General features: G+C 38.5%; 1 protein-coding gene across 1 annotated transcript in view; it reads left to right on the forward strand.

The window, feature by feature from the left end:
• PCDH15 (protocadherin related 15) overlaps positions 1-18,129 on the forward strand; it is a 741,840-nt gene that overhangs the window by 350,550 nt on the left and 373,161 nt on the right. Inside the window, exon 7 of the mRNA XM_049646661.1 lies at positions 7,808-7,916. Coding sequence (XP_049502618.1) covers positions 7,808-7,916 — 109 coding nt within the window. The remainder of the gene's footprint in view (positions 1-7,807; positions 7,917-18,129) is intronic.

Raw genomic sequence — 18,129 nt, forward strand, 5'->3', positions numbered from 1 at the left:
ATGAAAGAAATCCCATCACTCTCTCTCTCTCTCTGCTTATAACTTGAAGCCAATTTTAATGCTAATATAATACAATTAAAATAATAAAGTAATCTTAATACTACGATCTATAATGACTTCCATTACTAAGCATGGCCCTTACTGTTTTATTCATTTATATACTGTCTTTCATGAATCCCTGTACCAATTAATGAAATGTAGATATTATTAACTTCACTATGAAAATTATGATTAAAATGCTGAGGGATTAAACAACTTCTCAAGAGGTGATATTGCAACTTATTTGGCAAGATTGGAATGTTTTACTTAGGATACAGGAGCTCGTCACTCAGTCTCCTGGAATGTTTTAGAGACTGTTTATTACACCAAAGGCCATCGCTGTGAAGCACTTTGAGCTGACATCTGTGTATTCTGAGAATTCTTGTGGCCACCTTACTCTTCCCTTTAGGTGGGTGTAGTATTCTTTGTGAATGAAAGATGCTCATACAGCCTCAGTATGTGTATTTGGATGTCTTACAGGAGCCCAGAGAGCAAGGCTAGGTCAATGAGGCTCGTGAATACCCTGAATAATACAGAACTGAGAAGTCTCTTATTCAACAGTTCTTAGTGCCTGTGTAACACATGTATTTCTGGTGCTGTCGATACAACCGATCCCTGTTCTCAAGAAAGTTCTAGGCAAGGAAACTCAGACACATGGTTCTAGTGAGTGTTAGATAAATTTTAATAAGGAAGAGTGCAATATTCTCTGTATAGAAATGCATAAGGGAAATTATCAGGTATACCTCAGGTCAAAATATGTGGATGGGTAGAGGAAGTAGACAAGTATAAAGGGAAAGAAAAATGGGGAACTGGGAGAATGAGAAACTTTTCTTCAGCAAGACAACATTAATAGGGTCTAAATAAAAGCCATAGAGTAGGATATAATATTTATTGAACAGTAAGCTGATAAAGACTTACACTGTGATATATGGAGAGGTCTTATGAACCAGTAAGGCAAAGTAGGAGAACGGACAAAAGACATGAAACAACACTTCACAAATGTCCAACATTCTAAAACAGTTCAAATCACTGTGAGGTAACGATGCGTACCTACCGAATGGCTAAACTTACAACTGTCAGCAGAGCAGTGGACCACTCACAATAGAACGTGAGCTCACACAACAAGTTTAGAAGACTTAAAACGGCAGGGACCTAGCCCATACCTGCGTGTCTGACAATTATATTCTTATATTTCACACAAACGCATTCATGTGTAAGAACACACGCAGAAGGACATAGTGCTGTTTGTCACGGCATGCCCTGGAAACAACCCAAACGCCATCGCCAGTGTGAAAAGGAAACAAAGTTGGGGGTGTCTGTCTAGTGGAACACAGTACATCCATTAAAACGAGAGTGCAGGGACTACACTTGATGTACCTAACTCCCACATGCATGCTGACCAGGTAAGACATAATAATACTTGAACAAAGTCAGTAATTAAATGACATTGTATAGTTCTATTTGAAATTAATCTATGATAATAGAAAGCAGGCCATCTTTAGAGTGGAAGGTGCAGGAGCGATTGATAGAAAATATGGAGAATAGAGGGCTTCTGAAATATTGACGATATTCTAGTTCTTAATGTCATGGCATTTAGAATTAAATACGACTTGGTGATAGTTCATCAGGTTATGGATTTATGGTTTATAAAAGTCTGTCATATATAGCCCTTCCATACAAAGTTTAGTTTTTGAAAGCAAGTTGTATTTTGTTGCAAAAAATAATCCTTGTAAACACATCCCTGAGCATACGTTTCATTATTTATGTAAAATAAATTGCTCAAAATGAACTACTGGGACCTTATGAAGATAAAAATCTTCTGCACAGCAAAGGAAACAACCAACAAAACTAAAAGGCAACCAACGGAATGGGAAAAGATATTTGCAAATGACATATCGGACAAAGGGATAGTATCCAAAATCTATAAAGAACTCACCAAACTCCACACCTGAAAAACAAATAACCCAGTGAAGAACTGGGCAGAAAACATGAATAGACACTTATCTAAAGAAGACATCCAGATGGCCAACAGGCACATGAAAAGATGCTCGACGTCGCTCCTCATCAGGGAAATACAAATCAAAACCACACTCATATATTACCTCACGCCAGTCAGAGTGGCCAAATGAACAAATCAGGAGACTATAGATGCTGGAGAGGATGTGGAGAAACGGGAACCCTCTTGCACCGTTGGTGGGAATGCAAATTGGTGCAGCCACTCTGGAAAACAGTGTGGAGGTTCCTCAGAAAATTAAAAATAGACCTACCCTATGACCCAGCAATAGCACTGCTAGGAATTTACCCAAGGGATACAGGAGTACTGATGCATAGGGGCACTTTTACCCCAATGTTTATAGCAGCACTCTCAACAATAGCCAAATTATGGAAAGAGCCTAAATGTCCATCAACTGATGAATGGATAAAAAAATTGTGGTTTATATGCACAATGGAATACTACGTGGCAATGAGAAAGAATGAAATATGGCCCTTTGTAGCAACACGGATGGAACTGGAGAGTGTGATGCTAAGTGAAATAAGCCATACAGAGAAAGACAGATACCATATGGTTTCACTCTTATGTGGATCCTGAGAAACTTAACAGAAACCCATGGGGGACGGGAAGGAAAAAAAAAAAAAGATTAGAGTGGAAGAGAGCCAAAGCATAAGAGACTCTTAAAAAACTGAGAACAAACTGAGGGTTGATGGGGGGTGGGAGGGAGGGGAGGGTGGGTGATGGGTATTGAGGAGGGCACCTTTTGGGATGAGCACTGGGTGTTGTATGGAAACCAATTTGACAATAAACTTCATATATTGAAAAAAGGTAAATAAAAAAATAAAGACAAGATCACAAAAATAAATAAATAAAATAAAATAAATTTCTTTAACTAATTCAAAAAAAATAATAAATTGCTCAAACTACATTTATTAGGTCTAAGCAAATAAACAAATATCAAAGGCAAAGGCTCAAAGAAATGTTTTGTAAACAAGGTAGGTATTAGAACTATAGATCAAATATGCAATTGCAAGGATGGTCAGATGCACTTTTGGAATACAGCAGCCCATCACAGGATATATGACAAAAAATCTATCTCAAAACCTTTTTCAGAGATACTTTAGAATAAAACAAAAGTATACAATTGAAGAACAGTGTCTTTAATCTTCTGTGCTTGCCAATACATTTATTTATTATGTGTGTAAATAGTTACAGATATATCTATACATAGACTACAATAGCAGCATTCTGACTGAAACTTGCTTTCTCATTCTGGTGTTGAAGATGTAGAAGGAGTAACTAACCCTCGTGTACCTCAACAGTCCAATCGCCTCTTGTTATTTTCTCAAAAAGAATTCAGCAGTTGAACCTGAAAGCATTGTCTTAGATATACTGAAAAGACAAGGCACCCCTCCAGAAGAGCTAATTGGATACGAAGCTTATGTCCCTGGGGGAATAATCTTGGGTTTTATAATCATAGAATTATGCAGCATTTCTACTGGAGACGATCTTTTCGTTTTTGTTTAATAGTTTCTATGATTATCTTCACGACATGAATCTCTTTATATGGAATCACCATCACTAAATATGTCAGGGAATTTAACTGGGGGGACTCAAAGCAGTGAAATGTGAATCCACTCTTCTGTGCACTTTTAACACGTGCGCATCAGCACAAACAGAATTCAGGAGATGGGACTTCTTCTCAAAGATAGGAGTTCTTCTCAAAGACAAAGAAGGCTGCCTTCTCTGCAGAGAAGACAGATTTGCTTTAGGGGCAAGGCGCCCAAGAGCTTTGCAGTGTTTGGATGCCTTTTTTATGTGTCTCCTGGAATTCAACTTGATGAAGCAAATATGTTGCAAACAGTTCCTCACTAGGCTAGGCGGTGGGTTATTAGATATTTTGTGTGCACCTGCCAACAGAGCCTTCTGTGAAGACTGATTGAGCAATTACTGCAATTATATGGTCATAAGGGAACCTTGTAATCCTGTCCTTAAGGATACCCAAGCATAATTAGGCCATGGGTGAATTTCCAAGTTCTTCAGCATAATTTTTCTTCTCTAATCCAGTGGTAAAATTAGAAGCTAAGAGAAATAAGGGGGCGGGAGAGGAACGGAGCAGTAGTTACTGTCTGCTTGAAGAGGATGGTTCTTCAAAAGAAATGCGTCTCCTAGTTTTTCCCCTTTTCTAAGGCCTAGGGAGCCTGCCCTGGCAGTGGTCACCTCGGGCCGGTTTCCTTCAGGTCTGGCTCCGTGTGGTGATCTGCTACCGGGCTGGAAAATTCAGTACAATACAAATTGACATCAATGTATTTAGTAAGTAGATATTAATTTGCCAAATATTATAAATGATTGCATGTTTTTTTCCCCCATAAAATTCTTTCTTTTCTAAGGAATAGTTTCTCGCTGGCATTTCCTTGGTTAGTTGTATGTCCTTCCAATGGCTGGCTATCTCCCATACAGAGATTTTTGGTGATGGAGAAGTTCAAAACTTGATGCATCTTATTATGTTGTTTCTTCTAATGAGTCCATGTTACATTTTCCAACTCTGGCTTAAATGCTACTTATCTTTATAAAAAATTGCATTACATATTGTAACAGTAGCATTCTACACAAAACACAGTATCCTTTAATGTTACATATTACCAGTGTTAGAAATTCTCAAGATTCAAACACCCCAATCTACTTGGGAGGTAATCTTAGAAATCATAGCTGAGAATTCATCCTTTTCACCTTTAAACCTAGATTTTCTAAAAAAAAAAAAAAAAACCTCATGAACAGTAGCCTAAGAAAAAATTTTTCTTAAGTCGCTAGTCTTTGTAAGAAAAGACAGAAATCAGTCCTAAGAAGTTATATAAGACAACTGTACTCCCAAATTTCCAGAAACTCATTGAAGCCTTCACCAAGAGGGTTTATTTATTGTATTCTCACTAGTACAATTTGCTAATTTATAATATTAAAAATAGTACAGAGTATGGAAACTACACAGTGAAACAGGACTGAACGGCTTTAAATACATTTCATCCCACCTCCCCTCTTCACTTCTAGCCCCACTCTCCCGAGACAGCCACATGCTGGTATTTCTAGTTTCAATTCTTCTGATTCTAGATGTCACGTAATTCTAAACAGAGCACTTGTTTCTTTTTATTTCTTCAGTTCTCACCATACATTTATTAATAACCAACTATGAACAATGAGGAATTTAATTAGAACCTTTCCCTCCCTTTTGGTTTTGTTTATTGTGTTATTTTTAGGTTTTCTTTTCCCTGTTGTTCATATGATTTTTAAAAATATGACTGAAACTCCATTTCTCATCCCAGCAACTTGTACAGGAAGAGGAGTTTAAACTATGTGACTCATTACCCAAACTAAAACTGTATATGTGTTGGTCACTTAGAGAAAGGTGTCAGCAGAGAAACCCAATGTGATCTGGTCATGTTTAGCACTCTCCCAGAAGACCTCAGGTTCAGTTTTTTTTTTTTTTTTTCTTGTTTTGTTTTTTGTTTTTTTGTGTTTTTTTTTTCTTTTAATTCTAGGTAAGTTATTTCAAAAAGCAGGAGTCTAGGATCCCTTAGTATATTTCTCTGGCCATGGGAAGGAAGACAGGACTGCAAAACATCCTGAGAGTTGAATTCCCTTCGCAAGATCTGCATGCTACTGTACTTTTGGAAGACCCACCACAGATTTATTAGTTGAACCAGAACTGCAGTAGCTTGGCTGCATGCTGACTTTGGCTAACGCCATCAGGCTGCTTTGACAAATGTCTAGGATGACCTATCAGCCCTCCACTCCTGTGTTCAAACATACAGACTTGAAGAGCTTTGGATGCTTTCAGTGTCAGGAGAAATACAGGATTACAGAGGAAGGAAATTGTCTGTTGGGCAGGTGTGTGTGTGTGTGTGTGTGTGTGTGGTGTGTGAGAGAGAGAGAAGTGACGCAATGATAGAGTGAAATGGAGAACGAGGGACAGAAATAGGGAACAAGGGAAAGAGTTGAGGAAGACTGTTGTATTGTGATGTGTTGTATTGTGTGGAAAGAGCAACAACCAAAAGAACAGTAGTCATCCTGATTTAATGGAGTGATTTTGATATTGGTTTGACATTTTCATGGATCTGAAGACACATTAAAAAGGTGAATACAGTATTGCAAAGTTATCCCTACCAGGAGCTCTTTGTTTTTAGGAAGATATTAAAAACATTTAGGCTATGGAGAGCCTATTAGAGATTTTTAAGTCTGCAGAACCCCCAAGATGTATGTGAACTCCAAATATTTGCTCAATGATTACCTTTAATTATTTCAACTTCAAAAATTTAACATGTTTTAGCAATATACTTGTGTTTAATATAACTTACCATAACTTAATCACAATTAAGTATTCCACATTACAGTTTCATATTCTTGCATTTCTTTTCAGCAGGCCACTATTCTACATTTCTGCTGAGATTAGAAAGTACTGATTTCATATAAAAGTACATGATACGTTTCAAGGTTCTCTCATTTGAGAAGATATAATATAAAATAACGTTGCAGTGACTCCTTAGACTGTGAAGTCAGATATTGAAATAGACATTATTTCCCTTTAAAATTACTATTATGTTTGGACTGAGGGCTTGCAGAGACTTAAGGCAGTATTTCTCAAACTGTGTTCTAAGGCAATGTAAGAGTTCAAGGAGATGTTAATGGATGATTCTAGAAAATGTGCACATAACACCCCCTTCTTAGATGGCCATTATGCAAATTAGCACAAAAGTCTCCGAAAAGACCTGCAGGAAAGTGGATTCACTTTTTGAAAGTTTCTTTCATATCCTGTGTCGCAAGCTTATCTGTGAAGAGTACACGTTTGTTTTTTCAGCATATTTGTTACAAATAATGATTGATCATTCAGTACAGGGGCCAAGAAACTCTGTCCTACATACCATTCGTCTTTGTAAATAAAGCTTTATTGCAGCATAGTCATACCCACTTGGTTGATTTTGTGTTACAGTGTCATAGTTGAGAAGCTGACACGGAGACTCTCTGTCCAACGAAGCCTAAATATATTTATTATCTGGTCCTGTACAGAAAACTGCTTACCGGTCCTGATAGTGGAACAGAATACCACTGGACATCATATTGGCAAACACTGGCTTAGAGAAATATATTATGATTTTAAACAGAGTCCTCTTGCATATAATTATAAATTAAATTTATATGCATGTATGTACGTGCATAATATATAATCAATTTCACTATATGACATTTGCAGTGATGGGGCTTTGATTTCTATTCAGTTAAAGCATTGATTTTTAAAATTTTGTTTTTAATGTAATTAAGTGATTACATTTTTAAATGTAATTTTTTTAATTTTTAAAATTTTAAATGTAACTAAAAAGTAATTTTTAAAATATGAGTTAGGAAGAAAAAGAAGGTAAATATTCTTACAAATCTTGTCTACAGACAGATAAAATTGTATTTGATAGCCTCATACTTCTGATTTAATTATCTAGGGAAGATGCAGATTCATTGATCTCTTTCTTCCTCGTCTTCCTCTTAGGAGAAAACCCTGATATAGTGTAATTACTATGACTTTTCATTCTGACCCTGAGGACACATTGTTCCCTCTTTGAATTCAAAATTAACTAGTCTAATGTGTTAAATTTCAAATCTCGAAAGCTGAGTTTAACTACTAGTTCAGGTATTGCCTAGCTGTCCAGACTGTAATGTCTAATATCTGAGTGTCAGTTCTCCATGAGGCGTTAAGAATAAAGTGCGACTAAGCGCTCCCATTTTTTTTTCCAGGAAGAACTGAACCCCATTGTGGTTACCCCGCCCATCCAAGCTGTTGACCAGGACCGGAACATTCAGCCACCAGCAGATAGACCAGGCATCCTCTACTCCATCCTTGTTGGTTCGTATCTGGTAACATTTTACACTCTCACTCATCGTTCTAGAATCATGCATAAATAGTTGTATCTAATCAAAGGAAACACCTTTAATAACAAAGATGGCCTTCTTAGAAGTTATTATTTTTATGTAAAAATAAATTCAGAAATAATAATTTTGGGGGTGCCTGGGTGGCTCAGCAGGTTAAGCAGCCGACCCTTATTTTCTGCTCAGGTCGTGATCTCACTGTTGTGAGGCTGAGCCCAGCCTGCGTTGGGCTCCACGCTCAGAGTGGAGTCTGCTTAAGATTTTGTCTCTCCCTGGGGTGCCTGGGTGGCTCGGTCGGTTAAGCATCTGACTTCGGCTCAGGTCACAATCTCACGGTCCGTGAGTTCGAGCCCCGCGTCGGGCTCTGTGCTGACAGCTCGGAGCCTGGAGCCTGATTCAGATTCTGTGTCTCCCTCTCTCTCTGCTCCTCCCCTGTTCATGCTCTGTCTCTCTCTGTCTCAAAAATAAATAACGTTAAAAAAAAAAAAAAAAGATTTTTTCTCTCCCTCTCCCTGTCCCCAGCTTGTGCTCTCTGGCACTCTCTCACAAAACAAAACAAAACAAAACAAAACAAAACAAAACAAAACCACATCTTTCCCCTCAGAATTAGCTTTAGTGAGATGTGTTAAACAAAAAATGGAAACATTCCATTAAGGAAGTGAAACAGCTTTAAAAAAATAGGATATTAGTCTACATATTGGTAACTTTGTGTTCCGGCACAAAGAATTCTCTAAGAAAAATTTGAAAAAAATCCATTGAAAATGTACAGTTTGCTCTACTAGTATTTTATCGTTGGTTGAAGACAATTATGTAATTCTGAGACGACATGAGTGAATTAAATAAGGGCTTTTGTCACCATATGGGAGAAGGATCACGAGTACCCAAAGGGTCACAACACATTATACCCTTGGCTGATTTTTCCTTGAAAAGTTTCACAGGAGCTCTTCTGGCTCATCCTTGTACATGGACTGGTAATTGCAGCGAAGCAAAAATGATGAGAATGTGATTATGCCACTCTTCCCAAATTGCTTTTGCTAAAACATGGATGTTGCTGCTTTTCATGGTTGAGACAGATGCATGTGAGACCATACCTCTCTTAGTGAGAAAGGGGTTGCTCTTGAAATGGGCTTCATTCAACACTACTCTCAACTCCTGAGCCTTTAGTCTGTGTGTGTGTGCACATGCATAACAATACAGCAGCCTACAAGACACCAGACAGATTTCCAAATATGATCCTATATCCTACTTAGAAGTGCTGTCTGTAAAGAAAATAAAGCAGTTCTGTTTCAAGCCTTTGGTGTCTAGAACTGTGCACATACCATAACCCCATGGTAGAGATGAGATCATTACATTTTTAAAAAGTCCTTATGAACATAAGCGTCAGTCTTTGAAGTCTGTAAGGGCCTGGAGCATAGATCGAAAGAAATAACCATTGTTCATTTCATCAACTGGAGGTTTGGTCATATGTCAGTCACTGTGCCACATGCTATAGATGCAAAGGTGAGAGGTAAAAGTTCTAGGTTAGGGAGGGGTGGAGAAAATTACGTAGAAAGTTATTTCAGCAGAAGGGTCAGGGTTCCCATGTAGAACACAGGAGAGAAATTACCTAGAAAGATGAGACAGCATGTGTAAAGTCCAAAGGATGAACTTGAAAGCCAGTGTTGGAGAAGCATGCTTCCCATGGTGGGATGAAATCCAGTGGTGTTCATGAGTTTCTTTCACTCTTAGAAATTATATTTATTTTTTCTTTTGATAAATGAGCACCTACTCTGTGGAGGGAGACAGATTCCTCACTTCGTGGAGCTGGTGTTCTGGCGGAAGCAGTGGCAACAAGCAAGAAACGCATTATGTGTTTATTGTAGAAGAGAGAAGGCGGTCAGCACTGTGGGGAAAATGGAGCACAGAGAGGTGTTGTAGTATAAACTGCAGCATTCGATAGGATGATCAGGGCACACCTCACTGAACAGATGACATTTGAGCAAAGTCTCACAGAAGCTGACGCAGTTACCCCTGTTGATGTCTGGGAGAATAGGCGGAGATAAAAAACTGGAGCTTGCCTGCTGGGTTTCAGAAGCATCGAGGAGACCAGGAGCGTTGGAGATGAGTGAGTGAGAGGAAGTAGAAAGAGGAGGTGAGACACAGAGGGGTCAGAACTTACAGAGTCTACTATGCTGCTGATCGACTTTGTCATTTACCCTGAGCGAATGGAGAAGCCAAGGTAGTAATGAGAGCAGGATGATGCATTGGCGGCCTGTATCACCAACCACCAATGTAGGATGATGGATGGTCCTAAACAATAGACACAACCTCTAGCACTGTCTTTGTTTTTACAAATAAGTTAAATAAAATGATGTCATTTATAGCATTTGCACTTCTAGAGGACGGGGCCTTGTACTGATAGTTTGAACTGTATTCAAATCCTGACTGTAACACTTATTAATCATATAATGCTAGGTGAGTTACTCATCTCTCTGCTTCGGATGGCTCCTCTTTAAAATGGAGGTTAGGGGCCCCTGGGTGGCTGAGTCGGTTAAGCGGCCAACTTTGGCTCAGGTCACGATCTCGGGGTTCATGAGTTCGAGCCCCTCTGTTAGCACAGAGCCTGGAGCCTGCTTCAGATTCTGTGTGTTCCTCTCTCTCTCTCTGCCCCTCCCCTGATCGCACTCTGTGTCTCCCAAAAATAAACAAACATTAAATAAATAAATAATAAATAAATAAAATGGAGTTATTAAAAACAGACCTTCTATAAAAAGGTTTTGAAAATTTGATTCAATATAGGTAAATGTGTAATAATGCCTGGGAAAAAGCTAGTGCTCAATAATGTTAATTCATGTCACCATTACCATTAGGAAGAAAAATCACGTTTCCTAAGTTAGACAAGACTGGTAAGAACAGAAGCACACACACACAGAGAAATATACACAACAGGATTTCCATGGCTCTGATTTTCCTTACTTGGCAAGACCTCTTCATTTTCCTTAAGTCCCCCCCGCCCAGTAGTTCTGAGTGCAGGTCCCTCAGAGCTAGTTTTCTCAGCCTTCATGTGGACAGCTCCCCACTGCTCTCGCACATTCTTGGCAGTCTACTTACTAAATGGGAGGATGTGCATGTTCAGGTGTGCAGAAGGGCCATCCAAGGACTGTTGCCAGTTCCTTCACTGGTCCTACCGTAACTATCATCAATGGTGGAATTACTCTTCTACCACTGATCATCCCCAACAACCTCACCCTGTGTCACCTCAATTCACTATTTCCTAGAGGTGTCCATTGGCTTTCTTCACAGAAAAATGATACCATTCTACCTGTGAAGGATGGGATTAGCAGGGATACTCTGAGTGAAAGATATTCAGAGTGTAAGCGATTGAAAACTCAAAAAAAAAAAAAAATCCCTCAAAATTGACTCCTGCCTTAAAATGGAAATTCCTTTATCCCAAAATGGGATGACTTTTGGAGGGAATAAGTAAAACTCTGATAGTCAGCCTAACTGATGCCCCTTCTGTGTTTTACTATTAGGACGATGAAATTTAGGTTTAAGTTGGAGCATTCACTAAAGGACAACAACAACAAAAATGACAATAAAATCTCAAATGATTAAGTGCAAAATAGAATTTTATGGTAAACTAAAATTTTCCATAAAACTGACATAAATTTATATGAACTGAATTTTTGGGGGGGTACTTACCATTTCACAAACACTGAATTATATATTTAAGAAAGTCCTTGTTACATTCAGTATAATAAAATCACAGTACAAGTAATATTAGATTAATATTTTAATAATTTAAGGACTTATTCCAGGTGAAGTCATTGAAAATAATCAAGGAAAGACTTGTGAAAATTTTCCCTTCCCTAAAAGCTGTGACAAACTAGTATAAACAAAAGTGAAATCATAATTTTGGATCATTAATTGCTGAATTAACCAAGTCTTACAGCAACCCAGGGAACATTTATTCAAGAAAAACAGCTGACTCTTGGTTGTGTTTTTTTTTTAGCTTAGTGGAATTTTTCATTTGCCTGAGTCACATTGCCTGCTAGTTAGTTCAGGAGTAGCATTAAATACACCAACCTTGGAACACCTGGGTGACTCAGTCGTGTCTGACTCTTGATTTCAGCTCAGGTCATGATCTCATGGTTCATGAGTTCGAGCCCCATGTCAGGCTCTGTGCTGACAGTGCAGAGCCTGCTTGGGATTCTCTCTACCCCTTTCTCTCTGCTCCTTCCCTGCTCACACACACACATGCTGTCTCTCTTTTCCAAAATAAATAAGTAAACTTAATAAAAATAACAACCTGCATTCCCAAAGTATCTTGACAGTCTCTTGAAAAACAGAACAAAACTGGAGCTCTTCCAAAGCCTCATTTCCAAAGAAACATCATGTGACCTGGCTGGTGGGTTCCCAGAAGAACCCATATAAAAGGCTAACTCAGATTTCACCCAGCACAAAACGTCTTGTTTGAGGGATGGTTAGGGAGCAGTGGGGAAGGAGTTTCTCAAAAACAATTACAGGCAAGTGTTTTAACTTTGTTGCTGCCTGAAGCGATAGACAAAAATTGGAACACGCAATTGGCTAACCAGTAAGCTTAAAAAGAAAGTTAGGAATGATGTCCACAGGGTTTGCAAAAACTTTGACATATTTGTAGGAATCTTGGAAGGACAACAGTAAGAATAGTAGCGTGTGAATTTTCAGAAAACACCTGAGAAAGTCTTAAGTTTTCATATCTGGCTTACCTTGAGTTTCTGCCAAAGCAGAAAGAAAAGACTAGGGTGGAGCTCTAAACAGCAGAATTAAGGACTAACTGTGATCTAACATCAGCCAAGTGCTCCCAAACAAAGACTAGGATAGTTATTGTTTCCAAGTATGTAAAAAATCTCTGCCCCATCATTAACTAAACACTAAACCGAGTACAGGTTTCAGTGGCCCCACGTGACAAAGCAGGCATATTTTAGAGGTTTCAGTTCAGAAAGCATTACTTGGAAAAACAAATGAGCAGCATCTTCAGCAGACGCTGGGGAGGGAAGAAATCTGATGTTCAGTGTTGTCACATAATACTGTTTGAAATGACCAGCTTTTAAGAGAACCTGGGACACTGGAATGAAACAGGGAAGAATGGCTGATACACAGGGAAAATAAATCAACAAAAGTGTTTCTGAGAGATTCTAGGCATTAGACTTAACAAGACTTTCAGTTGGGTGTTTCAAAGATGTTCAAAGAGCTAAAGATGATCATGTGCAAGGCTCTAACGAGACAAAGAAGGGCATTTCCATGACCGTCCCCACATCGTCATTAACAAAGATATGATAGAATATGTGTTTATGTCTAATAATGTAAGAAGGTCTCCTAACTTTTAGTTTATAATAGCAGCTTGTAATATTAGTGTTTTGTAACACTGGATGCTCATACCAGAGCATCTACTGTATGACAAATAATATGTATTAAATACAACATGTAGATATGCATTACATACTAAAATGTAAATATAAAAATATGATTAATAGCTACTTTTGCTTATTATTCAAAGTCAGTGTGGTCATTATGATAATATTATGTATATTCTGGCAATTAAAGAGTTGGTATAACACATTGGTGAATAATGGAGACACCACATGCACCTGGGTGGCTCAGTCAGTTGAGCCTTCGATTTCTGCTCAGGTCATGATCTCGCAGTTTGTGGGTTCCAGCCCCGTGTCAGGCTCTGTGCTGAAAGGTCAGAGCCTGGAACCTGCTTCGGATTCTGTGTCTCCCTCTCTCTCTGCCCCAACCCAGCTCGTGCTCTGTCTCTTTCTCAAAAATAAATAAACATCTAAAAAAATTTTTTTAAATAAATAGAAGAATGGCAATACCAGGGGCTTCTGGGTGGTGCAGTTGGTTAAACATCTGACTCTTGGCTTCGGCTGAAGTCATGATCTCACATGAGTTTGTGAGTTTGAGCTCATGTTCTCTCTCTCTCTCTCTCTCTCTCTGTCTCTCTCTCTCTCTCTCTCTGTCTCTCAACAATAAATAAATGTTAAAAAAATTTTAATAAAAAAAAGAAGAGGGAAAATACTGGGCGGCCTACGTGGCTCAGTCGGTTAAGAGTCAGATTCTTGATTTTCCGCTCAGGTCATCATCTTATTGTTCATGAGATTGAGCCCCGCATCAGGATCCTTGCTGACAGCATGGAGCCTGCTTGGGATTCTCCCTCTCCCTCTCCCTCCCCTCCCCCTCTCCCTCTCTCTCTCTCTCTCTCCCCCGCCCTCCCTCCCCCTGTGCCATTCTCTCTCTCTCTCTCTCTCTCTCTCTCTCAAAATACATAAGTAAACATTTAAAAAACAAGAGGGAAAATAGACTCTGCTTCTTGGTGGGAAGCTCAGAATTTGTAGCTGTCTCTAATCTACTTCAGGTCATGTGTGTGTATGTTAGATTAAGATAGTGAATAGTTGTATTGAACAAGTTTTTCATTCCTTGCCCCATGAGTTAAAAATAGTTGAGTAAGCCCTGTAATGTTTAAACATTGTGCGTGCATTACCATTAGTTCAAACTTCAATGCTCACCAGTTGCATAGAGTACTGATTACTATTAATTACATTGGATGTAAGTCCGCATTTCAAGTAATTCTACAAATTGTTTAAAAATGTCAGGCTGGGGGTGCCTAGATGGGTCAGTTGGTTAAGCTTCCGATTCTTGATTTCGGTTCAGGTCATGAACTCGTGGTTTTGTAAGTTCGAACCCTGTGTCAGGTTCTAGACTGACGGTGCAGAGTCTGCTTGGGACTCTCTCTCTCTCTTCCTCTCTCTATGCCCCTTCTGTGCTCATGCCCACCCTCTTTCTCTAAAAATAAATAAACATTAAAAAAAATTGTCAGGCTGGGTTGATGTGCTTGGGTCTTCAGGATGTGACCTAATAGCATGATTCATTTAGTCCTTGTACTAGGAGCATGGGAGTGAGCATCCTGTCCCTTCGTGGTGTTCACTTTTGCATACATCATTAGTGTTCTTTTCCATCTGAGGTTCACTTGAAGAAATAGTTCTCAGCTATTTATTCATTTTTATATTCGTTTGGTGAAAAATGAACTCTACAAAACACAGGTCACTTTAGCCAGATATGAACCCAAGCCCACTGCCATGTGCTGAAGGCAGACAGGGGACAGTGCTTCTGTCCCCCTGTATACACTGCATAGTCCCCATGCCTCCCTCAAGACTCCTTGCCTGTGTCCCTATACACATGCCAAGAGCAGCAAGTGTCATCTTGAACAGTAAATATTTGTTAAGCATATTTTTGTATTGTTTTTGGACAAAAGAAATGTGAAATTAAAGTTTTGATATGGGTGGTGGTTATATAGGTCTATACAATTCTCCAAAAACATTGAAGCTTATCTGTGCATTTAATTGTATGTAAATTGCACCACTAAATAACACCTTGGGCATCACTGCAGTAAACAATATATTAAATTTTGTCTAGATAATTGGGAGATTAAAGTGGCATTTTAGCATGTTACCTTAGTTATTATAAATGCATGGAATGTCAGAAGATTGAGGAAGCTATCAGAGCAGTACATGAATGAGAGGGCAAGGCTTTAGGTGAGGAAGCAGAGTAGGACCACAGAAAAACACAGGAGGAGAGAATGGTGAGGACACAGGCAAGGAAGAATCACATGGGCAACACATGAAGAGTCATAAGAGGAATTTGGAGATTGGAACCTGCATAGTCAGAAAAGTGGTGGTATTATCAGCAAAAACTCAGTTCATGGTTTTTATACTTGTTTCAGGTTTAAATAAAGGTATGGGCATTTCATACACCGTAACGCGGTGGTTCTCAAACTTTAGAGATTTTCAGAGGTGCATATTTCTGACCTTGCTTTTCAGGGATTCTCATTCAACAAAACAGGATGGGATCTTAGCTTTTCCCATGCAAGTGGACCAAGATCTACATTCTCAGAAGCACTGCCATAAAAATGCATCAGGAAAATAACCCAGGAAAATCTTTGTAGTATTTTCCTAAATTGAGAAATTGGATACTAATGGAGTAACTTTGATTTTTTTGAAAGACAAGTAAAGGCAGATTTGAGGTTTTATGTTCTTTGGTGGGGGATGGATTACAGAATTTTTGGCAGTGTTTTAGAACAGAAAAGAAGAGTGTATTATTCATTAGAAATAGCTCAACAAAGAGATTGCAAAGAGGATGGATAGACCTGAAGAGATCTGGAAGACATGAGAGTAGGACAAGGAGAGTTTACTGTTCTCAGAACAATCAAAGATGCACATGAAAAGTGGGACAGCTATAAGGCAAAATGATAAATTTAAAACTAACAGTAGCGAATGGCAAGAAATTAGAGGCGATATCTGTCATCTGGGCACCAACCTAGGAATAATGTGATAAGAAAAAGAAATGTGCTTTGAAGGCATAGATAAAAATATGGTTGAAATTATTGACAACATTTTAGTTATATAACCAGGGCAGCAGGTGCATTGAATACCAAGAGAATGGAATTTTAATACACTTAACCCCAAGATTAAAATCAAGACACAAACTAAATAGAGAAAACTCAGAGCTTTGGAGAGATTTTGAAAAAAAAAAGGACCTTTTTAAAGTAATTTTTATTTACGTTGATAATGGGAAAAGAGCAATCTCCTCATTATTGTTGTTGTTGTCATTTCAATGTGAGTAGAGCTGACACAGGCTGTTGCATTAGTTTCAGGTGTACGACATAGTGATCTGACACGTCTGCACGTCACCGTCTCCCAAGTGTTGCTACCATCTGTCGCTATTACCATGTCATTGACCGTGTTCCTTATGCTCTGATTCTAATTCCCATGGCTTACTCACTCCATTACTGAAGGCTGTATTTCCCTTCCCCTTCACCCATGTTGTCCATCCCCTACCCACCTTCCCTCTGGTAACCATCAGTTCTCTGTATTTATAGGTCTGATTGTGCTTTGAGTTTGTTTCGCTCATTTATTTTTAGATTCCGCTTGTGAGTGGAATCATATGGTGTTTGTGTTTCTCAGCCTGATTTACTTATCATAAGACCCTCTAAGTTCATCCATGTTGCCTCAAATGGCAGGAACTCATCCCTTTTTATGGCTGTGAAATATTCCATTGTATGTATGTGTACATATGTGTATATAAATAATATATACCTTGATTTCTTCATCTATTGATGGACACTTAGGTTGCTTCCCTGTCTTGGCTATGTCTTGGCTATTGTAAATGATGCTGAAATAAACATACAGGTGCATATATCTTTTCAAGGTCCTATTTTCCTTTTCCCTGATTAACTACTCTCATGTGGTAGCTCCATTTTTAATTTTTTGAGGAATCTCCACACTGTTTTCCACAGTGTTTACACCAGTGTGCATTGCCACCAACAATGCACAAGGGTTCCTTTTTCTCCACATATTCACTTGTTTCTTGTGTTTTCATTTTAGCCATTACTTTATGTGTGAGGTCATATATCATGGTGGTTTTGATTTTCATTTCCCTAATGATGAGTGATATTGAGCATCTTTTCATGTGTCTGGTGGCCATCTCGATGTCTTCTTTGAAGAAACGTTTGTTCATGTCTTCTGCCCATTTTTAATTGGATTATTTGTGTTTGTTGCTATTGACTTTTATAAGTTCTTTATATATTTTGGATACTAATCCTTCATCAGATATGTCATTTGCAAATATCCTCTCACAGTCAGTAGGCTGCCTTTTTGTTTTGTTGATTGTTTGCTTTGCTGTGTAGAAACTTTTTATTTTGATGTAATCCCAACAGTTTATTTTTGCTTTTGTTTCCTGGGCCTTAGGAGACATATGTAAGAAAAATGTTGTGATGGCTAATTCCAGAGAAATTATTGCTATGTTCTCTTCAGAACTTTTATGGGTTCAGGACACATGTGTAGATCTTTAATCCAATTTGAGGTTTTTTGTGTGTAATGTGTTAGAAAGTCACCCAGTTTCATTCTTTTACATGTAGTTGCCCAGTTTTCCCAGTACCATTATTGAAAAGACTGTCTCTTTCCCATTGCATATTCTTGCCTATTTTGTCAAAGATTAATTGACCTTATAAATTGTGGGCTTATTGCTGGACTCTCTATTCTGTTCTGTTTACCTATGTGTCTGTTTTTTTGCCAGTACTGTACTGTGTTCATTACTACAGTTTTTTTGTGATATATCTTGAAATCTGCAATTTTGATACCTCCAGCTTTGTTTTTATCAGGATTGGTTTG

The sequence above is a fragment of the Panthera uncia genome, chromosome D2, assembly GCF_023721935.1.
Source record: "Panthera uncia isolate 11264 chromosome D2, Puncia_PCG_1.0, whole genome shotgun sequence".
Lineage (NCBI taxonomy): Eukaryota > Metazoa > Chordata > Mammalia > Carnivora > Felidae > Panthera > Panthera uncia.